Source organism: Python bivittatus, unplaced genomic scaffold (assembly GCF_059951505.1).
Source record: "Python bivittatus isolate LINGU-HERP-01145 unplaced genomic scaffold, Pbiv_v1 ctg000090_np1212, whole genome shotgun sequence".
NCBI classification, from domain to species: domain Eukaryota; kingdom Metazoa; phylum Chordata; class Lepidosauria; order Squamata; family Pythonidae; genus Python; species Python bivittatus.
In genome coordinates, this window is record NW_028277046.1 from 4,435,765 (window position 1) to 4,461,204 (window position 25,440).

At 42.4% G+C, this 25,440-nt stretch overlaps 1 protein-coding gene across 19 annotated transcripts in view; it reads left to right on the forward strand.

Annotated features, from left to right (window-relative positions):
• KIF1B (kinesin family member 1B) overlaps window positions 1-25,440 on the forward strand; it is an 83,705-nt gene that overhangs the window by 10,814 nt on the left and 47,451 nt on the right. For all 19 annotated transcript variants that reach the window (XM_025163141.2, XM_025163149.2, XM_025163157.2 and 16 more), the window contains exons 3-12: window positions 9,035-9,111; window positions 11,656-11,835; window positions 13,822-13,887; window positions 16,390-16,568; window positions 17,479-17,590; window positions 18,333-18,410; window positions 18,958-19,023; window positions 22,815-22,890; window positions 23,682-23,760; window positions 24,181-24,323. In XM_025163141.2, coding sequence (XP_025018909.1) covers window positions 9,035-9,111; window positions 11,656-11,835; window positions 13,822-13,887; window positions 16,390-16,568; window positions 17,479-17,590; window positions 18,333-18,410; window positions 18,958-19,023; window positions 22,815-22,890; window positions 23,682-23,760; window positions 24,181-24,323 — 1,056 coding nt within the window. The remainder of the gene's footprint in view (window positions 1-9,034; window positions 9,112-11,655; window positions 11,836-13,821; window positions 13,888-16,389; window positions 16,569-17,478; window positions 17,591-18,332; window positions 18,411-18,957; window positions 19,024-22,814; window positions 22,891-23,681; window positions 23,761-24,180; window positions 24,324-25,440) is intronic.

A 25,440-nucleotide genomic window follows, 5' to 3' on the forward strand; every position in this document is an offset into this window, starting at 1 on the left:
GATGCACCCAGAAGTGAACTTTGGCGTTCTATTCTTTCAGAGCAGAATAACACAGAGTGCTGTATTTTTGAGTAGGCAGCTGCTGGAAGCTGGTGGTGGAGAACGCTGACCTGGTTTCAAATGAAGGATAATCATAAGATGATGGATCCTTTTCCGATATAGTCTCTTCCTTTTTTTTTTGAGCTGTTCTTAATTTTTTTCCTGTGAAACAAGAACTTCTTAGATTGATTTTCATTTTTGCCCTGCATTCCATTCTAGTCAACATCCAGATGTGAAAGCTGTATATCATAGCGGTGGCGACATATGCAGTCTTCCATTTCTGATATGACACGGAGCTCTGTATTAAGAAACTGTGGACCCGGTTGCAAAGTGTGTCTAGCCTCCATTTGCGGGCAGAGAATAAAAGCTCCAAATGGAATTTAGGCCGTAGCTTTTAGTGGTTATTCAGGTTGAGGCGAAGAGTAAGGCATATGGTTCTCCTGAAACGCCAGCTGCAGGGTTGGTATTTATAGCAACTGGATCTGCAAGAGCAGCTGAGGATGAGAGCTCTTCCCGCAGCTTTCGGCTGTCCTCGTCTTCCACACGACTCCCTTCTTTCCCCTCCTGATCCAGAACTGCAATTCCTAAAGCAGGGGAGTAAATCCAACAGCATTCCAGGCTAAGCCATCCCATAAATGTGCACGGAGCTTTCTTTATTTCAGGGAACTAAAAAAATGCCAGTCCAGGACTAGAAGCCAAGAAGAGTCTCTTTCTCTCCATTTGCTCTGAAGTAATGTGAACTCTGCTTTCAGATTATTTTAATTAGATTTTTGTAAGCCGTCCAAGGCTTTCTAGTCACATCCTTAAGGGGGGAAAAAGCATTCTTCGTGTTCCAAATAAAGGGTGTGATTTGGCACTTCTTAAGCTTGAAAGCTGCTTATTTTTTTGCTGCTTTTTGCCCTCCCTGTCTTTCTCATCCTGTTTTTTTTTTTTTTTAATGGTGAACAAATCTAATAGATATCCCCCTCAACATGTGGGATGGAATATATGGGAGCCAATGGGTTTGGAATACATTTATCAAGTAGTAACCTCTAGTCCAAATTGACTTGGAGGATTTATTTAAGTTCCTTTTATCACACTGGAAAACTGAAGCAAGATCACCCAGCAAGCTTTCTGTCTGAGTGTGGAGCTAAATGTGGATCTCCCTGGTCCTAATTTGATTAACTCACTTCACCACATTTGTAGACCTGGATCACTTATGTTTGTATTCTTCCCTTCCACTGACTCATGGTGTGATGTTGGACACATCATTTATTGTTCAGCCTCCATTTCCCATCTGTCAAATCAGAAAGCCTCCAGATGGTAATCTTTCAGCCTGCCAGTCATTGCCTCTGTTTTGGAAGGTTAAAAGCTCAATTCTTATTGATTGGACAAACTTCAAGGAGTCTGTACTTTTTGGTTGCAAACAACACTGTCACCCGGATGGTCGGTTGTTCATCTTTTCTTTCCCAAGCCCTCTTGATTACAGTTTGAGGCCGCATCTTGTTCTGCTTGTTTTTTTTTTAAAGTTGATTTCACAATCCCAACTTGATACTTTTAGTCAATTTGGAATCTATCTCCTAATTTTTTAATTTTTCTTGTCAGTGTTCCAAGCTGGCGTGCTGTAGAACTTGTTACTATTAGAGCCCCCGATTTTTTTTTCTTTTGGTATGTTAAGGAATTTATTTGATTTGTACTTTCCAAACAGAGGTTAGGCAAGGCAGTATTTAAACTTTACAAGTTAGGTGTCAGTTTTTTCTTTTAAAACTAAAGTAGGCACCTTTTTCATAATTTCAACTCTCTGTTATAATACAATTTCTATTTTTTAATTGATCCATTCTCAATAAGAGGACTGAAGCTTTGTGAATTGTGAAGCCTAAATAAGTTTACTTAGAATTAAGGAGTTTTGGATTTACTGGGTCCCTCCTTGCTGAATAAGCATAGGGAAATTTTGGGAGAGTGGAGATTGTTTCTGTTGACTTGAAATTATTCTGCATTTGGAAATATGCAGCAAATGGTACAGAAGGATGAGCATGACACCCATGCTCTGATTACATATTAATCACTCATTTTTCTTACCTTTATTTTATTTATCTTTATTCACTTGTATTTTGCCCTTTCTTGAAGGCTCTGGGTAGCGAACAGTCTCAGCATAAAATAAAATATGAATGAAAGGTCTTCACAAATTTCAGAGGCCCGGCTTTTCAGTTCTGCTTGGTGGTCAGTTAAAAAAAGTAACCATTGGAACAAAATCAAGAGTTGAGGCCCGTGATCAAAAATTAAATCCGACCCTGCATAATTCAGTGGTTGAAGTTGTTATCATGTGCAATGAATAACTTGCCTTTTGCATAATGTTGACTTGGTATGGATTGGAAATGGATTCAGTAAAAACAGAAACTTGAGCATTTGGAATGAGATTCTTAAAAGATTTCCCTGTTCTGAATTTGTCTTGTATACATATGCTATGAAGGAATGAAGATAAAATATTAAAAGTTTCTGCTTCTCTTAGTCTACTTGAGGCAGGATTGGATAGTAGACTTGGAATGTATTTGACAGTGGAAATTGACACATCCTGACCGGGTATATTTTCAAGGATTCTAATATGAACTCTTGCCCACAATCACGGCTAACATCCATGCGTTAAAAAATAAACAAAGGCTTCCTGGAATATCAGTGAAATCTAAAGCAGCCCATTCTTGCTTTAATTCCTCTGGTTTTCCAGGATTAAGGTCACGCGATTTAGACGGTTTTTAATGGCAGAAAGCTCTACTGTTCTGTTTCATACTCTGTGATTTGATCCTCTGGAGACTACTCTAGTCAGCGCCTGACGAAATTGAAAAACAAACCTTGCTACGTTTAACAAGTTGTCGCTGGCTTCGGTCTGTTGGATAACGGTAGCCGATGGAGGATCATCTTTATTAAGCTAAGTGAAGTTCCAGCAGTTGTAGCCTTCAGATTATCAGCTGCACAGGTCCAACACTTTATCCCAGAGTTGGCACGCAAAAGTTGACTGTCCCAGTTTGTAGGACATAAAAGACAGGATGCGTGTCCTTAAAAGTTACATCACTGTTCTTATATAGAAGTAGGTCAAGAAGAAGAAGAGCCAGATGGCAGCTAAGAGCGAATGGAGGAGTGTCAGAGCTAATGGAGTGGGTTCTTCTTTTCCACTCCATGGCCAGTAAGAATGAGCTTGGCTGACATCAGGAGGGTGCCATTATGATATGCAACCCCCTTTAAAGACAACTCAATTAATTAAAATGATGATTCTGGGGAGGACTTGCTCCTACCTTGAGTCAAACATAGCCTGACAAGAAGGCAAGGAGGAAATCAGAGAAGTTGGGTTCCATTTTTTTATTTGCTATCAATGATGTGTGTTTGCCCTTTCTTGAGCCGCGAGTCTACACCTCTAAAGACTGAGCAAGTCTGGCTAGGCAAGAAATGATGATTATATGGCAGTGAAACAGGGAAAACAATCCAGATGACTTTGGTAGGTGGGACAACGAAAGCCTGTTTTGCACATTAACCAATAGCAAGTGTGAATTCTACCGAAGGGCAACTACAGTACAGCGTAAAAAAACTACTATAAAAACTACAGTGCAGCATAAAATACTATTATAGCTGTAGCGTTCTCCAAAGCAGGTGGCCAGGGTTAACTGTGATGTTCCAAGTTGCTTTTAGTGCCGCAGTGATGGAAACTAATTATAGTTGTAACACAAAGACATTTGAGGGGTGGTTTGCAAACAGAAGAGTTAATTGCCATGTTGGTTTTTTTTTCAAATTCCAGATAAACACATTAATTTTGTTGAACAACAAGCAAGCGGTTCGTGTAGGCCCTTGCTGTGATTCCCTGTCTCCTTTTCTAAGGTTCTGTGTAATTAAATTATTAGCCCGGAGCCCCGTGCCTCCAAACTGAAGAAACCAATCTGGAGTAGGAAAACGACAACGGCAACAGGACAAATGCATTGAAATGGGACTGTTGCATTTGCAGTGTGGAAACTCTGAAATTGTTCAGAAGAACTGTTTGCACATTGGCACACATCGCCATGTATATTAGCAGTGTATTATTACTTTGCTGCTCCCTGTTAGTCCAACTGCCACAGAAACTTGGAATGTTTTTAGTATCATGGCTTGTCAGTCATAACTCAGGATGGTCAAATCAAGATCAAATCCTGGTTTTTGATTCCTAGTTCAGATCTCATACCAGGCATACCCTTCCTGGTTGGCTTCAGTGTGTTTATGTGGCTTTCCGATAGTCCAGATGGCCTCCTTCATGTCAGATTTTATTTAAATTACTCTGTGCCAAGCGTTCCCATCCATTTCATAAGGGCTCTTCTTACTAACCTAAAAACCAAAACAAGGCAGCTCTGAGCTCCTAAAATATCTCTGTTCGTAATATCCAAGCCAGTGAATGCATCATGATGATATGAGCGCTTCGGTGTGAGTCTTATTTTCTCAATGAAATGAGTTGAAGCTGTTGCCATAGGGATGGCAAACTGGGAATAATTGACTTCAAAGGGCCACTGTAGGCTTTGAATTGAATCAAGTCGCTGCTTTTAAGAAGTGTTCCTATTAATATACCCTTCAGGATCGAGATATTCCATCCCTGCTTTACAGACGAATGTATTGGTGCAGTGCTGACATTTACCTGAAATAGATGCTGTTTTGTGGCTCCCAGGCCCAGAGCTGGCTTGGGATTGCGTAAAGCTCTTCTAAAAAAAGTGGTATTCCAGTTCCAGCTCCGAAGACAAGACCTTGGAATGGCAAACTGCTCCCATCCTCCCTCTTAATGCTCTCCCCAAACAACCTGAAGTTGCACCCCTGAAATTTGACTGTTTTGCTGTTAGAGCTTTGGGGGCTCCGCCTGGAGATGTTGGAGGCCCTCTGGCCCATCCGCGATTTAAAAGAAGCCTTTCCTGGCCAGCAAGATTGGCATTGAGGCGGATTTCCATAGCCTCTCCCCTGAGCACTTAACATAAATACAGCCATAGAGGGCTAGATGTAAAGAAACGACCCAGTTGGTTGGATTCACACACCCTGCTAAACCATGATGTGGTTGGTTTAGTCTGAATATATGTTTTGTGGGAACCCGGCCAGGGAAAATAAAAATTAGGAAAGCTATCTGATGAAGAGATGACAGTGTAGTGTTTCATCCGTATGTGGGTCAGCATAGGAGGGAAGGGCACCTAAATGCTGCTGTGTTAACAGCCGTGGCATCTTACTTTACTCCTACTGCCTGGTTTGGCAGGGCTGTGGAGAACATCTAAAACTTGTCTGGTACGCGTGAACCTTGCCTAGACTTCTTTTAGTTTGTCCACAGCAACTTCCTAATTTGATTCGACTACAGGCAGTGCCCCTCTTTCAAATCTTGTACAGTGGAACCTCAGTTTACGAACTTAATTCATTCCGTGACTCTGGCCGCAACCCGAATTGGTTGCAACCCGAAGCAAATTTCCCCATAAGGTTCAATGTAATTACCGTTAATCCGTTCTGGCGTGGAGGACAGGGAGGTGGCTATTGCTTGGAGGGAGCGTCCTCCTCCCTACGACCACGTGTCAGGGGCGGAAAATGGCCGTGGACCACATGTCAGGGGCGGAAAAATGGCTGTGGACCACGTGTCAGGGGCGCAAAATGGCCGTGGACCACGTGTCAGGGGCGGAAAAATGGCCGCGGACCGTGTCACGGGAGGGAAAATGGCCGCATATCCTGCTCGTACCCCGAGGCGGAGTTCGCAAACCGAAGCAAAATTTTGCGGCCAGAGCTGGTCGTAACCCGAAAAGTTCGTTAACAGAAGCGTTCGTAACCCAAGGTTCCACTGTAATTTGCTATGATGAATACCAATCCCTGCTTTGCCCGGTGACTTCATTTATGCTTCTGTCATTCATAAGCTGCTTATAGGAATGTGCTTAATGAAGAGCCAAAATGCTGAACTAGAGAGATTTCGGCAGAAGTCTGTTCTTCTCTCTATTACGGATCATTGAAGTGGAAATGTCTGTGACTTATTTTTAGATTTACATCCTGCCTTTCATTTAGGAATATAAAGTGACTTAAATAGCGCTCCCTCCTCCTGTTTTTCCCCATGACACCAACCCCCCTTTGAGGTAGGTTGGGCTGAGAGCATGGCCGACCCAAAGTCATAGTCCTGCAGGGAGCTTGAGTGCCTGATCTCTATTCTTTTTTGTAATTTTGGTTTGGACCATTGCTGTGGGAGAGTCCTTGGATTGCCAGTCTTGTTTGCCTCCACGTTAATCTCCCTGTTGCTATCGAAAGCCACGTATCTTTTCCCCATGTGACGCCCTTGTGTAAGTGATATTAATCCTGGGCTTTGCTTAGTTGTCAGCATTCATAAGTTAAGAACGCCAGCATAAGGCAAACCCATTCAGTGGGGAATCGGCAGGGGGAGGCCCAGTAGCAACCGTTGCTATTTGTGGTCCGCAAATGGATCCTGTTCCCATTCCACTGGCTTGCATGGAAGGCCTGTTCTGGCATAAAGCACCAGTGGAAAATTTAAATACTGTAGTGACTAACAGGGTGCTGGAAGAGCATGTGAAAAGAGAAGATAATGATCAAAGATTAGGGATCCTTTCTGATTTTGTTGCCAGCTGCAGGATGTACATCACAGACTGGGCAGTACATAGAATAGAATAGAATAGAATAGAATAGAATAGAATAGAATAGAATAGAATAGAATAGAATAGAATAGAATAGAATAGAATAGAATAGAAATCTTTATTGTCATTGTACTACTTGTACAACGAAATTAAATGCCACCCCAGTGCAGCTTTAAAAATATAAAAACCATAGAACACATAAAACACATATAACACAACCTTCACATTCCATAAAAGACGGCATGAAAAATTCAGATGGTTCGCACCATCTTATCTTCCCTCCCAAAGACATCTCTTGCATTGTTAAGTGCAACAACCCAGAAAGACTGTTAAAAAGTTTTTTTGTCCCAGAATACAGAGGTGCATTCATACATCTCTTATGCCACAGTGTGCTTTTACCGTGATTCATTAAATCGGTGGTCGGGTTCATAGATTGTGTGAAGACAAAACCAGATAAGATGATAAGATGGCTTAGTGTTGTCAGGAAAGTTCAGGAAGCCACCTGGAAATTTTGGCCAACTTTCCACAGGATATAAATGACAGAAATTGATAATGAGAATCTCATAGACTTTTGCTAGCTTTTTTTCCCCCTTCTGTTTCCTCTTTCGTAGTTTGGCAGTGAGCTTGGAGAGAGAGATCATCTTATTTTTTGCACAACCTTGATATGTACTCTTTTCATTTCCGAAACCTGTATTGCAGAATCGGTGTTTTTTTATGTTGTGAATCTGCTGAGAGTCATTTGGAGTTGGGCAACTTAGAAATGTGACAATGAATCAATCAAAAGACAAAACAAAGGAGCGTATTTGGGTAGGCATTATGAAGGGGAAAGCATTAACAAATGGGTCTCTCTGTCTTTTTAAAAAAATATTTCTATTAGAATCTGTGCGTAGGTGCTCTACGTATTTTATTCTCCAATGCACGTTTCAACATGCCACTCTAGTGTGTTCTTGGTTTCTTCTTCTTCTTCTTCTTCTTCTTCTTCTTCTTCTTCTTCTTCTTCTTCTTCTTCTTCTTCTTCTTCTTCTTCTTCTTCTTCTTCTTCTTCTTCTTCTTCTTCTTCTTCTTCTTCTTCTTCCTCCTCCTCCTCCTCCTCCTCCTCCTCCTCCTCCTCCTTTTCATTGCCTGCTCCAGTTCTTCCATAGAATCTTGAGCTTCTGAAAGCAAAATCCATAAGTTCAGGAGCTTTTTATTTCAGTATTGTAACAGGCATTTCCAAATAGGTTTGAATGCCCTGCTGTGAAATTCCCAGGAGCCCTTGAGCTTTGTATTACTAATGCGTGCCAGCTTTTGTTTGGGGCTCGGACAGGGGGGAGGGTTGTGGGTCTTCATTATAGTTCAAAGAAGAATTCTCCTCGTTCCCCAATCCAGAAATTCTCAGTAGGATGGCCTATTTTTTGACATCTCGTCTATCTCTCTGCTTTCTGTGGATTTCTTACACTCCTTATTATATTTGGCATACTCGAGAGTTTAGAAAGTGCCTATCTGCTGCCTTGCAAACCTGTTACATCTGATGATCTCCAGCATATGCTTGTTATTGAAACTGGTTTATCATTGTTCAGCAGCTTCTGAAAAATGGATAAAATTTTGTCAGGACTGACTGTCAGTAACTGCTTCTTTGGGTTCTTGTAAGTGCACGCTTGTGTTATCAGCAATAGTATCTGGCCACCCTGTCTTCCGTTGGCACCTCTCTTTTTTAATGCTTTTGATTTTTCCAAGCATTAGGGTCTTTTCCAGTGACTCTTGGCGCTAAGCTTGGTTTTATTATTTGTATGATTTGGGGGGTTTTATTGCTGTTGTGAGCTGCCCAGAGTCGTGCTTCTTAACATGGGTGGCCATGTAAATCTTATAAATAAATATATGTGGCCCTGAATTCAGTTACTGGATAGCTTAGTAGCTTTTCAAAACTGAAATCCCAATTCATGGCTAAGTTGCTTCATCTGCCTTCTGCTATTCCTATATACATATGCTAAAAACATTTTACAGTATATCCTGCCTTTCTGGTAAGAATTTAAGATGGCTTCCCACAAGAACAAATATGAAATAACAGAACTTAAGCTAATAGAATGGCCAGTAAAATTAAAACAAAACTAATAAACCCACAGGATTCAAAGTGGGTTATTTAGCAAGTCAAATGTCCACCAAGCAATACTGGTTCTATTTATTTGAGAGATTTATTAATATGGAGCCCAACTCAAACAACTGTGGCTCTGGGTGTGTGTGATAGTATTACTCTTGTTTATGATAGTTCTGCACAATGCTTTTTAATACAAATAGATGACGTATAATCTTTTGTGAATCACGTTTTGGTGGGCAAGTGTAGTAAAGTATCAAGTAGTAGAAGGTGGGAGCTGATTCTGATTGTTCCTCAGAGTTCTTGGATGGTGAATGTGTATGTTTGTTTCTTCCAGGTATTCTGAACCCAAAGAACCCTAAAGAAACACCAAAATCCTTCAGCTTTGACTACTCATACTGGTCCCACACCTCGGTAAGACTTCTGTATTGTCTTGGACCCAGATTCCTTCTGAAGGTGGGGTACAAGCCCTACAGCTGATGGCTGGATATTTCTCTCTTTCCCTCCTCCAGCCAACAGCTGTTTTTCTCCTCTGCTTGGATTGCGGTTTTAGCCATTTAAGTGCCAAGGTTCTTCTTGATCTAAATGCATTTTCTAGCATGGGATCAGAAATATTAAATTTCATGTGAGGTATGAGCGTGAACAAGGATGGCCTTGCAGACAGAGGATTAGCCCAAGCAGCTCCAAGAAGGAATTTGAACAGCAAACAATTTCCATGTATGAATCTATGTATAAACTTCCTTCAGGAATGTTTATAACTCAGTAAAAGATGAGTTTTCAATCTCTTGGCTTAGCTGATTAAGAGCAGGGTACTGTGCTCCCCATTGCACTCCCACTAGACCAGATCATGAAAGCATGCCCGTTTCCAGGCACTGAAGCCCCCCATATCCCCTGTGAAAGCTACCTCTGAGATTTTGCTGACTTCCAGCAATTGTTGGACTTTGTGGTACTGCCATTCAGTGTCCTTAAACAGATCAAAACAGTGAAAACTGATTCTTCCCATCCACAGCACTTTGTACACTTGGATCATTGATTTTTCCAGAAAAGGAAAATCTATGCATTGGGTAGAGCAGATGACTGAACATTTTTAGCTCGCGTGTAGAGAAAATGTTAATTCTCTGCAGAACCTGCATCGTATTTTGCTGCATTAATCAAACAAAGTAGGAATATTTCCCAGAAAAGAAAACAGATCAGTAAAACATTGCTGCAAAATCATCTCAGAGAGACCCAGACGTTGCCTTTGGGATAAAGCAAACTGCTAGATAAGAAATATATTAGCTCGTAAATGACTCACAGAGGAAATGGGCAACCTTGTTCCATAGAATAGGTGGAATTTATGTGCAGTATCCTTTCCCCAAATCTTTCGGAAATATTCTTTAAAACTACTACCCTAAATAATGGGAGACATGAAAATGAAGCATCTTCCCTTGAATCTGATTTTTGAAGAACAGTATTGAGATGGATGGTTTTTGCCTTGGCCACTCCCCAATACACAGCTCCCAATATCTGATTATTCTACCCCTTAAAGTAGGGTCCCTTATAGAGTCCTCTGCTTCCCCCCCCCCTTGAAGTTACACGTCCAATCCTCTGAACTCCTGCCCTTCTTTTCCCCCACCTCTTTCTGTTGTTAATTGAGTAATAATTTTGATTTTCCATACAGAACATGGTAGAGTGATCATCTTGTTTAGAGATATTCTGCTTCATTTATTCCTTCAGTGGGAAAAATGTTCCTGCTGGTCAGCTGTTGCTCCGAATTATGTCATGCTTAAAGGCTTTGTTTAAAAAAAAGTAGCACTTTTCCCCCCCATTTGCTTTTTTGAACTTGCTTGCCTTCTGAAGTCTTTTGTCTGCTTTATTTTTCCTTGGTAAAGCTGATAAAACACAACTGCCATTTAAACTGGAGGGTCTGGCACTGGCTTCCCCTTTTAGCCCCTTGATATTTTTCAGTTAAGGAGTGCTTGAAAAGTTGGCAATAGAGGTGGGTGGGACTGGAGCTGCTGTAAGCTGGCAAGACTCTGTAGCTCACAGAATTCTCTAGAAATAGTAATATGGAAAGACTGAAGATTGGAGACCCTCTTTTGTAGTAAACTCAGAAGCTCTTGATTCTCAGCGGAGGCAGTGGTAGGAGTTTGGTATTAGGGATTTGCGCCCTGCAGTACTGTACAAATAAAAATAGCATAGTAAAATGTGGTTATACCACAGTGATCTCACAACTTGCCCTCTGCTATCACCTCTCTCTTCATCAAATATTTTAGCTGTTTAGCCTTGCTGAACAATACGCCCTTCCTTTTCCCATTCATTGTTTGGGTGGCTCAGAAGATGTTCAACGTTTTAATGTCTTCCAGTTCTTTCAGATTTCTTGAAAAGAGTCAGCTGTATAAAACTGCAGATTTAACTAACTTGGGCTTGTTCTTTTTCCCCAGCCCTATTTGCCCTCAGTACTAATTTGCTAAGGTTCTCTGTTTTCCAACAAAATTGGCAAGAATGGCTTTAATGAACAGGGTTGTCAACATGGGACAGCTGCACAAGCTGGCTAAGTTTCATAGCTGGCAGAATTTCTTAGTTGGGGGGGAAAGCAGCCATCTTGATTCCCTTTAAAGCAGCCAAGTTGCCAAGGTTGCCATATCCAGTTCTGTATTAATTTTTGTATGTATAAAATGTTTCACTTTTCACTGATAAAACAATCTGAGAGCAGTAGTGGGAATTCCTTGATGGTGGACATTTGTAGCCCAACAAGATTAGAGTAAGCCTAACTCTGGTAGAAAATCTTTATGCGTTGATGAGATGCTGTCCCTCAATGGTGATTACTCCCAGCCCTGACTAACATGTTAAAAATCTTGCTACCTTTCTCTAGAGAGCTCTTTTATGAGATTTGTTTATTCTTTCCATCACTCTACATGAACGTTCTTCCATTTCAGGAGGATCTGGATTGACTCCTTTTTGTTTAAATCCCTGCAGTCTGAGGATCCTTGTTTCGCATCTCAAAATCGTGTATACAATGATATTGGGAAAGAAATGCTGCTCCATGCCTTTGAAGGCTACAACGTCTGTATCTTTGCATATGGCCAAACCGGAGCCGGTAAATCTTACACCATGATGGGGAAGCAGGAGGAGAACCAGGCAGGGATCATCCCACAGGTAAACTGGATCTCTCGTTATTTTGCGGGTCCCAAACATTTTTGCGTGAGCCTTTCAGAAGCTTGGAGGATATCCCAGCTTTTCTCTCTGGCAAGCGAATGATGCCTTTGCTACTTCCTGTCTTCCTCCAGATTGTGCAGCCTGTCTCGGTGGCAGTTGGGTGGTTAGTTGTGAGTCTTGAATGCCTCTTTCTGCTTAAAATGTGGCCTTTGAATGACGCTTAAAACTGATGGTGTGAAGAGTGGTACACAACCCACTCTGTATTTCGTTTTCATTGAATTTGTAACTCTGTTTGTGTTTTATTGGTTTATTACGTTGAACTTCTTAGTGAAGTTGGGATATATGGTAAGCATTTTGTAGAAAACACTGAAACGATAGTCGTCTTCAGATGCATTTGTCTTTTGTCCAACTGACTTCTTAAAATAATTTCAAAAGACAATGCCATTTTGACATGGGAAGACAGTATTTTCCAGACTGTAATGCTGGGTAAGTTGAAAGAAACTGTAAGGGATGTCGGAGGAGCAAAGGCTAAGCTTGTATAACTGTTTTGCGAATAGTTGATCTGAATAATCATTCTGCTCTAGGACCAGCAGCAAAAGCTACTGGCACAGTGTTTGAAAATGTGCCAGCCATCTGATAAAACATACAAAGGAGAAATCAGATAAGGGCTTGGTTCAAGCTAGAAACTGCGTATGGATTAAATGAAACGCTAGCCAGGTGTTCAAGCTGTGGGTCTCTGAAATAGAAGGAAGAACAAAGAAACAAAAGTTAAACTGAGCCCTGATTGTTGGTACACATTTGGAAGCTTCAGATTGGCAACCCCGCAACCTTCTCATTCCCAAACAGTTTTGCACGAAACGGGAAGTTTGCTGCCTCTCAAATGGTTTCAGCAGCTATTTCCCCAGGTCAACCCTCCGCACGTTGCGAATCAGTTGCTGCCCACCAAAACATACGGTTAGAAAATCTCTTATGGCAAAATAAGAGCTATGGGGGAGGGGCTATAGATCAACCCACTGAGCATGTAGAAAGTCTCAGATGCCGTTCACTCTGTCCCCACTGCAATGGGAACCCAGATAACAGGGCCCCAAATCCTCTTATCTGCAAGCAGGCAGAGCTTCTGCTGTCAGACAGAGCAGTGCACTCAACACCATTTCCTTCACTTCATTATACAGTAGTGATCTTAATGTCAGTGATTTCACTTGAAAGCTGAACAAGCTTGAGTTTTGCTTCGTGTGCATACTGAACGAGAGCTTCTCACAAATTGGGACTGCCTGCTCTGGCTACGTAGATACAAGTGTCTCATCTTTACTGAAAGCTGTAGAATTTGGTGTCTCTGACTGAAGTGATCTTATCTGATCTTGTGTCCACTGAAATTTCTGTACTGTGCTTGTAAGAAAGGAAGCCAGAGCAAATATTTTCAAGGCAATTTCTTTTGTACGTTGTATTTATTTTGAATATATAATTAGGATTCCTGGCTCTAGGCTTTGAAAGCTTTGTGTACTTGGTATTTCTTTATTCTTTTGGGGTGCAGGAAGGGGATAAGGAAGAAATGGGGACCCTGAGTGACCACGACTTAGTGGAGCTATTAAAAACATCCAAACTGGTCGAAACTTTTCACACAGGCGAATTCAAAGGATTCTTCTAAAAATAAGTGGCAGTGTTAATGCTTTATAGCTGGAATAGAGAAGATTTAACATCATCATAACCCTTTGGAATTGCAACCCACATTCCTAATTTCAATGGTCAGATTTGGGTTTTTAAGGCCTGTTTCTTCCTTAAGCTGCCTTCCCACTTTGGGCACAATGAGAACCTATAGAAAGGGTCAATAGGTTTACCTGTAAGGAATTTGGGTTGGGTGGGACTAAACTAGGAATCCATCAATGTATTTTGGAGTAGGTGGGTGGGAGAGGTGAATGGTCATGGACAAACATCATAAGATTCCTTTCTGCATAACTATAGCTTGATGGCTTCTCAATCTCTTTATAGCTCTGTGAAGAGCTCTTTGAGAAGATCAACGACAACAGCAATGAGGAAATGTCTTACTCTGTGGAGGTGAGTATGAGAGACGGTGTGCATGTGTGCACAAAAAGGTTGACTTGGTGGAAATTCGGGTCTTTGGTTTAAAAGTGGACTTGTGAAAGACCAGCCCCACTTCCATACTTGGCGTGCAAGTGTTAGTCCAGCTGGCCTTGTTGAGAAATCAAGAAATACCTTATGGCAGAATTAGAAAATTCCCAGGTTGGCACTTAACTGTGTGGGCCTAATGGGTTTGTACTGCTGCAGTGTTGGAATACAGACTCCCTTTCTTTTAGGAGATTCGGAGATACTGATTCAAAAACAGAATCTGGTTTTCGGCGTTGTCAGAACATTTTTGTTGGATGAAGGGTTTTTTACTTGATAGGATTGACTTATAGGATATTTTTGTTTCTTCTGATACCATCCAGTTTGGGATATCATTTCAATATGGCCATTCTTCTTCCGCACTGCCCAGTTTTTGCATAAAAATTCTCAAATTTGTAGTAGCGCCATGAGATCGCGGCTAGCTTGCTAAGAGAAATCAGTGATGGAATGAACAGACCCACAGCCCCAATCACTGCTTTGCAGAGAAAGTTACTCTGGATGATACGGGATCTATGCTCTGCTTTGACCTCTTCCTGGAGTAGGTGATTCTACTATGTCTGTAGAGCCTTGATTCATTGCCCAGAAGGAAAAAAAACCCCACCATTGCTGCTCTTACAGTCAAAACGGGCAGTCATGCCGAGCGGCTAGTTCTTTCTCTTAAGGTTCTTACCTTTTTTTCAGCGCTTCACAACGACTTCACAGCTCCTGATTTGGAGGCTTAAAAATACACCAAAGCTGTTCCGTATTAGAAGCTGGGAACCACTGTTTGGGTGTTGAATGGAGCTAGAGATGAATGCCTTGATAGTTTTGGAATGCCAGAAAGTTTGTTACTCGACTCTTGCTTTGTTTCTGGATATTAGCGTAGTGGTGGAAGGCTTCTTTACTGCTTAGAGAGGAAGCCTAGGCGTGCTTTGCGTCATGGGGAGTGTGTGTGGAGGGTTTGATTGCCACGGGGCCCAAAGAATGTAGACAATCGGAAGGTAGCATAATAGATGGTGCTGTGCCTGAACAAACACATTCTTCCTGTTAACCTGAGGCCCTTCCAGACCATTCACAAAGTTGCTCAGTGGAGGTTTATGTCCGTAATTGGCCGTTGATTGAAATGCAGCCTGTGTAAAAATAGTACATTGCTGTGCACATTTATTCCATGTTTTGATAACTCTCCTTTTTTGAGGAAAACAATGATAGCTTCTGCTAAGCTCTCTGCAGCTTACTGGCTTCTGAGGTGTTTGGGGCCAGGGTAGATTTCATGTGGGAAAGTGAAAAGCAGTCTTTTTCTTCTGGGTCTTCCCAAGATGGAACATCCTGGCTTCTCTTTTGCCCCCACCCCCTTCCAAAAAAATGGATATGCCAAGAAATATCAAGCGATATCATGTTTATTGTAGCCTGTAAAGTCTGTAAAGAAAAGGATGTTCAGAACACTTGGGAGCAGCACTCTACTTTTGGGAGATGGTGGGCAATTGTTTTCAGACTCCTGTGGTGTGAACTTGCAAACCACAAGGTTAAGCCTTCGGGTCTGGCTGAGGAAAGGAGACTGTGGTGAGGTGATACATCTTGGATTCCCCTCTTCCTTCAGAAGAAGCCACCCTTCTTTTTTCACATGGAAATGTTAGTGTTGATCCTGAACTTATTCAAAAGCCCATTTATCCCCTGATCCTATTCTCATCATGGCCAACCAAGTGCTTGGAGAATTCTACAAGAAGAGCTTAAAGGCAATTGATGTAGACACACACGCTGCTGCTCCCTGATGTATTGCTTGACTTGTCTTTATTGATATGTTTGTTCCAGGTTCTGTTAGATTGCAGCTTCATTATCCCTGATTGAGTTATATAGAATTTGGAATCGAACCATATCTAGTGGGTTGCCTTTTGTCCACATCAGGTACAAGGGTTGCCCTGGGGAAGTTCAGCTACCCCTTCAAATCCCCAAATTTGGGTGTCATGAAATGAGAACGGTTGAAGTTGGTAACTGCCATCAGAGTAGACCAGTGTTTTTCAACCTTGGCAACTTTAAGATGTGTAGACTCCCAGAATTCTCCAGCCAGCCAGCCATTTTAAAGTTGCCAGGGTTGAGAAACGCTGGAGTGGACTATCTTGGGCAGTCTGAAAGAGTGGTCCAATTTTATATAAGATGGCTCCTTGAGCTCAGAGCTATTTGTGTGGGTACTTAGGTCATAGCTGCTTGCAATGCCTCTCATTTTTCCTTAGATACCTGAGTGATCTAGAGAAGCTCTCAAAATACTTATTGATGTCTTGGTTCTGAAGTGCCCTCACGATGAATAATGGAGCTTTCCTAAATGAGCATTTTTAACCCTCTGGAGAAGTTTTTGAAATCTATCTCCCTTCGTATTACCTACTTCATCTGTACTAGTAGCCCCTTTTTTTGGTGATACTCATTTTCTATGGGTGTTCTGTGTTTTAACTTTCTTTGTAGGTCAGTTACATGGAGATCTACTGTGAGAGAGTTCGAGACTTGCTGAACCCCAAAAACAAAGGGAATTTGCGGGTCCGGGAGCACCCACTACTTGGACCTTATGTAGAAGACCTGTCCAAACTTGCTGTCACTTCTTACACTGATATTGCAGACCTCATGGATGCTGGGAATAAAGCGAGGTTGGTGTCTCTGCATTTCAGGGATCCTGCCAAACCATTTGTATTTCATACTCAGTCATGGTGCCTGGCAGGGAGGAAGTATTTGAAAACTTGATTGGTTAAATTACTCATCTTCTCAATGTTGGTACCCTTAATATATTCACATTCAAATTGTGCTTATTTCAAACATAATTATAATGGTGCCCCAATTTGGGTGAAATAAAGAAGTATACTTATTGGAACCTTTTCTGGTTGGTTGTTCCGGATATAAAAGAACTTCCTTTATATTGAAAAAATATGCTCTCTATATAAAAATAGGCTTATTTATTAACCCAAGATACAGTTGAACCATTTCAGAAAATGTGCTTGCCAAGGGTGCTTTACTGAATTCCTCCCAGTAATTATTCTGCTTCAAAGCAGCTGTTTTGAATTGGGTGGCCTTATAATTCTAATAAATTCAAATTTAAATTTAGCTGTTACTAAAGTGTTTGAGAAGAAGGGGGAAAAGAGATTTCATTAAAGAAGCAGGCAGAACTTCCCCACCTCTGTTCGCTGTGGGGAACAGTGTAACCAGCGGGGACAGTCTTGGGCCAAATGTACAGTCTTATGGTACATGATACAACTCCTTGCTGAATTTCAGCTGGAGAACATGGGCAAAGCTTTATGGATCTGCAGGTTTGTCTTGGAAAATGTCCTGTGATTCCTCTTGCCCTCCTGTTCAACCAAGATCTGCTCCCCTCACCAGGGAGAATATTTGGGGGAAACAAATCTGTACGTCCAGACTCTTCTTTTGAGAAGCTGAGAGCTTCCAGTAGGCTCAGAGGCTGGCTGGTGGGTGCAGGGCCAACCCTCCGAAGCAGCTTTTCTGTTGTCTTTTCTGATTTTTTTTCCCCTCTAAGCATAAAAGAACATTCCTTCTTTCCTTCCTAAGGACGGTGGCAGCTACGAACATGAACGAAACCAGTAGTCGCTCTCATGCCGTCTTCACAATAGTTTTCACTCAGAAGAAACATGATGTTGAAACCAACCTTTCTACTGAGAAGGTAGTCTCTTTCTTCTCCTGGAGAATAGCAGCAGCAAGGTAGGATCCTTGCAACCGAGCAAGGGGGCCGCGAGAGCAATTTCTCTCGGAATGGAAAGAATAGCGATGGAATTCCATATGACCTCTTTTCCAAACTCACCCCTTTTCCTTTAAAGCTTTTCTTCGGTTGGATATCTTTTCTTTAGGACCAGATCTTTTTTTTTTCCCTTCTTCTCTTGCCTGGCTTTTCCAGAGGAGTTATGCTATATTTGGTGCACAAAGGAGAGAGGGAGAGAACGCCAGCAATGGGAAGTGAGGAAGAACTTGGAAGATAGAGAGGCCAAGTTACCCTCCCTTCCCATGCACAGAAGCAGCAGTGTTTCTGCCTGGCAGAGCTTAACAAATTAATGACTAATTAACTCCTTTCTGCCTCCTCCCCACAAACCTAGTTGAGATTGGCGATGGAGACAGGCAAGCAACAGTTTAAACTTTAGTGAGATTTGCATGTTAAAAAAGCACACATTCCCAGTGGGGGAGAAAAGCTTTGTGACTTGGAATAATACTTTGGAAAACCACAACAAAGAGCAGACAACTTATTTAGCACTGTGTATACTCTACGAGGGTAGAGCTGTACCAATCCAGTTGAACACTGTACAATCCTGGTCTTGTCCAATCCTGCCAAATTACAACAGTCTGACCAGCTTTCCTTTGGACTGGGGTACTCAACTGTTCCTTTCTTGGCCTGACCCTGCTCATCTTTCCAGGTTAGCAAGATCAGTCTCGTAGACCTTGCCGGGAGCGAGCGAGCCGACTCTACTGGTGCCAAAGGGACTCGATTGAAGGTATCAGCTTCCTCTTCTAGGGTCTGATGTGCAGCTGGCGAATAGCCATCATGCTTTGGTTTGCAGGGAGCCCCCCATTTGACCCCTGGCATCTCCAGGTAAAAGGGTTCGATAGCCAGCGATGGCGCCAAGCTTCTGCCGAAGAGCTGCTGATAGACAGAGCGGGCAGTACTGATCTAAAGGAACCATTGGTCTGACTCCTGTCCTAAGTGGCTTGGAGGAAGTTGCCATCTTGATCACGATAGGACCAGTGCGCTTCGTTCATGGGCTTCTTTAGCATGTTGCCCCTCTTAACCCTTTCTGAGAGGTTTAACTCCTGCCCCCCTTCCTTAAAATTGCATGCCAGCTCATCGAATATCCTTGAACAACTGGTTAGTCCTCTTCAGCCATTGCTTTCCAGAGACTGAGCCCTGGACAGATCCAAGTGTTAAAGTCCTTGCTGCATAAATAAAAACCCAGCCTGCCTGAGGGCAGGAAAACAAGATTTCAGTTCCAACTTTCTCGTAGTTGAGCAACTTCTCCATCAAATGTCTGGTTCGTTTTCCAGGAGGGAGCAAATATCAACAAGTCGCTGACCACGCTGGGGAAGGTGATTTCGGCCTTGGCGGAAGTGGTGAGTCCAGATTCTTTGGGTATCCTGAAAAACAGGGTTGCCTTGCAAGCCCACTGGGCTTAGTCATGTGTGAGATGTTGAGGGGACATGCGTTTCCAAAAGGCCTGGGGGATACTATTGTATTAACAGGTACTGCTTTTCAGCATTGCTCAGATGTTTCATAGGGAGCCCAAAACGATAGCTTTTCAACAGAGAGAAACTCACCTGTGTCCCTCTCGACTAGCGTTCTCTTTATCTCAGAATGAACTTCTGATCTGGTGGTTTCAGGAAGTAAACTGTAGGGCTGCCAAACCTACGTTCCCATCAATGGGAAATGTTTAAACGCTGATTTTTTGTCCTGGTCTTGTGGCTCTTGACTTAAAAAAGTTCTTCCGGAGAATGTTCAACCTCTTCCTAGCAAGAGAGTTCAGTTTTGTGCTAGGCTCTCACCTTCTCTCTGGCCTCGCTTCCTCTTCCTCTTCTTCCTCCTTTTTTCTTGTTTTGGTCCTGACTTCTCAGGGGCTCAGCAACCCCTTATTTTTTTTTATATGTAAGTCAGACTCATCACTGAGCCCTTGGTGAGCAGCTAGGAAGGGCTGCTGGAAGCTTCTGTGTCTGCAATCCCCTTTTACCCTTGATGATTAGCTTATCTCTCCTTGGCAGCTAGTTTTCCCTAAGGATAAGGCCAAGGCAGAATGAAGAGTCTTACTTGCTAATAAGCGACAAAGATCTCTCATAGGATTGTTGTCACCATAAAAGGCGGCAGCAGCAAACCATACAGGAGGCTAAAACTGGAACATGTGAGGAATGTGAAAAAGCAGAGAAAGAAAAGGGCCACACTTGGACATATTACTAAGTTAGCACTGACAGTTACAAATATGAACCTCAGAGAAAAAAAGCATGGGTTGTGTGTTCCACCTCCCCACCATCTCCTTCCTCCTTTCCTCAGAGGAGCTTTTATTATTAGATTTATATCCCACTTTTTTTGTGCAACTCAAGTGCTCCTAGTGCTCTACTAATGTACCTAGTGCTCCCTCATATTCCCCCCCCCCCGTGAAGTGAGTTAGTCTGAGACAGAGTGACCAGCCAACGTCAGAATCTGAAGGATGATTAAGCTCGCAATCTCCTAGTTTCTAGTCCAGCAGCTTTACCACTACGCCAAACTGGTTCTTCTTTGCTTTGAGTTTTAGGTTAGCCACAGTTAGGGTTTGAGCTCAAACACCTCAAAACTGCACTGGAGAAGGTGGTTTAGATTACAGGCTTGAGGCGTACAGCTCTGTTCAGCCTTTTTCAGCCCGTTTGGTGGGGACCCTGATCAGTTGAAGCGTGGCTTAGAGAAGGCTGCTTTTACAATACAAATACAATCCAAAATACTTGAATGACCAAGTATAAAATATATACAAGGAATTTGTCTTCGGTGACGAACAGCAAGATCAATAGTACGTTTGGATAGCAACAGAAAAATAATAAACAATAACACTACACAGTAAAATAACTTTTTCAAAGGGAGAAGCCACTGTCCAGCACATAACGAGTCATGTAGTGTTTAACAGAGCAATGGCACAAGGGAAAAAACTATTCCGATATCTAGATGTGCAGTGTGGTCGTGTCTACCCATGTGGGATTATATCTGGTCCTGGAGCTTCCTGTGCACGCTGGGTTCTTGGTGTTCTCTGAGCTTGCTTGTTTTCCTGCAGAATTTCACTTCCAGGCTAGGTAACAACATCGGTGCATCAATGCGCTGTGGATCAATATACTGATGATGTGACCTAGCGGTTCAACCTAGACCTCCATATAGTCTATTGGAACTTGATGTATGCGGTGGCTCCTCTTCTTTGCCCCCTTTATGTTCCTTATTTTACTTGGCTGAAGCCCTTCCTGTTTCCTCTCTCATAAAGCTTCCTGTCTACAGTAAGGCTGGAGTTGCTTTTCATAGCTACCCAGATTTATGATACGGATTGTTTGCATTTTAGGGTGATGGGAGGTAAGACTAACTGATTTGCTTCTTTGGAAAAATGACAGTGGAATATCATGTCTGACTCTGTTACTGATATAAAATTGCCTCTTGTTGTCTTAGCTTACCTTATCTTCTTTTCTCCATTCCCTGCTTCCAAACGTAGGATAACTGCACCAGCAAGGTATGATGGGCAAAGCATAGTCACTGAATATGGTAGCTTGTAGACACTGTTGGTCTCTAGATAGGAATTAACTTCTAAAGAAAACAGAATCCCACCCATCTTATCCTCTCTAGCGTTCCAAAGATGCCTGTCTTAAAGATTGGGATGAATTGCGGAAACAGCAATGGACTCCTTTTATGGTGTTTGCTCTCGGACCGTAAATAGGATCAGTTTTGATGGATTGGTCATGGCAGTATCCTTGAGCAGTTGCACCCTTTCTGATTGCACATGTAAGAATGAAAACTAGTTTGCCAGGGAGCAAAATTCTAGACCAGCTTTCTCGAAGCAGGGATTTTGGTAGCAGCTGGAGAAATCCTGCCACTCCAAAGAAAATGCTATTCTTTTATGCAGTAGTCCCCGGGTTAAGAACGCCTGGTTTCTGGACAACCCATAGTTAAGAAAGGAGCCTATTGTAGCAAAATTCGAGTTAAATACTCAATGATCTGGTTTAATTATACAATACTACTTATACAGTAGTATACAATAATACTATTCCAGCTTATGTACAAATTCGACTTAAGGACAGACCTTGGGAACGGAACTTGTTCTTAAACCGAGGACTCTCTATATTTTCTTTGCACAATCCGTGCGTTTCAAGGATACTCACGTTTTGGTATTTCAAGGATAGTCATGGAGAGAGAGCACTCTCTGCTTCAGAAAATGGAGCAAAATATGTCACCTGATCACACGTGGCTCACTTCTATAACAATGGCGGGTGTCCTTCAATGTCCGGGGCTGTCTTGTTACACGGTATGTGCGTTCAGGCATACTTAGAATAATGGTTTCTCCCTCTTTCTCTCAAAACAGATTTTTCCATAGGATTTTCTTTCTTTGTTTTGCAGCGAGGCATCTGTTCTTGGGCCTGATTAGGCTCATCAGCTGCCTTTTGGCTAACCCCATCGGATCCATGGCCAGGATCCAAGGAAAACCGTAGCCAGCTCCGTGCACATAGGAGGGAGGGCTCTAGGCTTGTGTTTCTTGAGCATCAGCCCTTCCGTGCTATAAAATCATTTTTTAAAAAAAATATTTTAAACTGAGAGCGCTTTCAAAATGTGTTTCCTTCCTGACAATTGACTGCTGCTCAATTTGCGGGGAGGGAGAGAGAGAGAGAGGAGAACACGGAGCAAGATTGCCTTTGATTTGATTTGTCCTCCCTTCCCCCCTTTCTGCCCCCTCCTCTTCATTTCTACCCGGGGGTGCCATGTCACTCGGATAACGTGGTCGATCAATGCAGCGCCGTCACCTTGACGAATGTGGGGGAAAATAACCTGGTGCATTGCAGTAGACGCTTTCCTAAAAAGAGCATTCTTCCTTTTCTCTCTCAGCAAGGTGCGAATGCCTCTTCTAAGCTGGTGCTTGCCGTTCCCAGTTTTCATACCTGTGCCAAAAACAGTTCGCAAGTTCAGATCTTCTGCCTAATTAAGGAGGGGCACTTTTTATGTCTGAACGGTTTAAAGAAAAAAAATCCTTTGAGACTAAGCCTGCTCAAGTGTTACCTTCTCGCTAGCCTCACCTCCACAAGGTCCCGGCTTCACATACAGTTCTGTAGAAGTGGCAGGTCACCAGCTTGGGTGCACCGTTACGCCGGTGTCTTTGATGGTAACAGACTCTTAAGGATGAAATGTCCTTTTGCAGAGTAAGAAGAAGAAGAAAACGGACTTTATTCCATACAGGGATTCTGTGCTGACGTGGCTGCTCCGGGAAAACCTAGGTATAAAGTCGAGATGCCCTTTTCCATTCATTTTTAACGTTTCAGTCTGAATAACCATTTCCTTCAATTATTTTATATGTGGTCGTTCTCTCTGCAAATAGTGTCCCCCTCCGGTGAAGCAGCAGACTGTAGTTCATGAGGCCTAGATCTTTTGAAAAGTCCTGGCCATTGAAGCCAGGACGTTGGTTCCGTTTCTCCCAGACGCTCTAAAAATGTTGGTTTTATCAGCTGTGTTTCCAAAGCAAGGTTCTAGTCATCATGGCTCCGGAGTGGAAAAAATTGGGATTGTAACTTCTCACTGGTCAGATGATATTCGGTCTAGGGAGAAGTTTCTGGGACCGAGGGAGAATAAGAATGTGCAATTTTCTTTCTTAACCTTGGCAAATGTCAGAGCGGCATTCGCATAACTCACTAAACTGTGGTGTGACTTCTTTGATTTTGGTCTTGTGTGCTATGTGAACGCCACTAATCTGATTTCTAAGCAATCGCGTGTTTTAGCTTGATGTGTAAACACAATCAACTGTGGCTTGTTCAACAAGCCTTGAAGAAATGAACCCTGGCTTATCTGAAATGGGATTCTAGGTCCACTTCTGATACCCAGTTGGTATCGACCTTGTACAACAATATTGTTATGATACAGAAATGTATTTTTTAAAATTCCCAATTCCATCTGGTCTTTTAGTGGCCTTCCCACATCCTAATTATGGACATGTTTGTGGTGCATTTGTGCTGAGTATTTTCATGCCTTGGCAGTCAAAGTTGATCTTCTGATTGCCTTTTCTGCCTCATAGGTGGCAACTCCAGAACTGCCATGGTGGCTGCTCTGAGCCCAGCAGACATAAACTATGATGAAACATTGAGCACATTAAGGTATTGAATGGGATTTTAAAAGGTTAGGCTTTCTGTTCCACATTTCCTCCCCTGTTTTATGCAATGTGGCTTGAGCTTGTAGAGCAATTGAGTGAATTGGGGATGGCTTTATTCCTACTTGATTTAATCTACTTATTTCTATGGCTTATCTCCCACCTGTTCACCCACAGGGCCCTTTGAGAGACACTAACATTAATAGTGAAAGGAACAGCTGCAGTTCTTACAAAGATCTAGATCAGTGTTTCTCAACCTTGGCAACTTTAAGATATGTGGACTTCAACAAGTTGCCAAGGTTGAGAAACACTGATCTAGATAGAAGCCCTCAGAGTCTGTCTTCTAAGATTCTTGAGCATTGCCCAGTTAAGATATTTATACATACGCTATTGCTGTTGTGTTATCTAAACAAACTGATCCATCCAGGTATGCAGATCGAGCAAAGCAGATCAAATGCAATGCAGTGATCAATGAGGATCCGAATGCCAAGTTGGTGCGGGAGCTGAAGGAAGAAGTCACCCGGCTCAAAGATCTACTTCGCGCTCAAGGGCTTGGGGACATTATTGACAGTAAGTGGAGGGAAACGGGTGGATTTCCCGATTTTTCTGCAGGAGGTCACTTCTTTCCCCTGGTGGAGCTGGAAAAAAAAAAATCAGCATTTTTCGTCAATTTGAGGGTGCAGGAGAGAGGCCGGGATGGGCTGCACCAAGGTTCACGTACCTTAGCTTGATCAACAGATCTTGTCCACAATCTCGTGTTGGAGCATTGCTGATTTAGCCACCCAGCTGAGTATGGGTTGACTTCCATTTTTCTGAGAGGATCATCCAGATGTCCATTCCCTGAATGGATATTAGAGGGGCTTCCAGAAAACAGCTCCTGGGTAAGGAAGCTGGGTCAGCTGCAACAGTAGCTTGTTCCTGTAACCTTTCAAAGCCTTCGTTTCAGGAGTAGGTTGTAATTGTCAGCTTCAGCAGCCTTCCACTTCCAGGTGCCCCCCAGAACAAAACAGAAGGGCAGATTCTCATGTTTTCATTCCTTCCAGAGGTGGTTGGGCAAACTGGATCAGAGTAAAAGAAACTGGGATTTATTTTGGCAGAACGTAAGCAGCCAGGATGTAACCCCCTCCCTTTCTACTGTTATTGCTGTCGTTGAAAGAATACAAGAAAAAAATGAGACAAATGCAGGTGGAGAGGAATAAATAATACAGATGACAAAGCCAAATACGAAGAGTAAAGTACGGGAAGACAGCCAACAAATATCGTATGACTAATAAGTCCTAGTACATTATTAAAAGCTTGGTATCCTAGAAGATCTCTCATATCCATTTCCTAATCAAGACATTGTCTATATTAAACTTTAAAGGTACTTGGTTAATGCAGCTGAAATTTTAAAAAGATGAGAGAGGGAGAAAGAGAAACTATAGGTGATAAACACTATACTGAGACAATATTGTAAATTATACGTTGGTTACATGTTAACCCCTTTCCTTGAATGTCTGTCTTCCATCCTAAATGCCACTTTCTTCCCGCGTAACAGTGTTCTTCTCAAATGCAATACTACTCAAACCCGAAACAACCCAAACTTTGAAGGCCATTCACTTTAAGTGAAATACCTCCCTCTGGAACTTGCAAAAATTTTAAAAAACTTCAAAGGCCTGGGGTATGTGGGCTGTTTTTCCATCTCTGC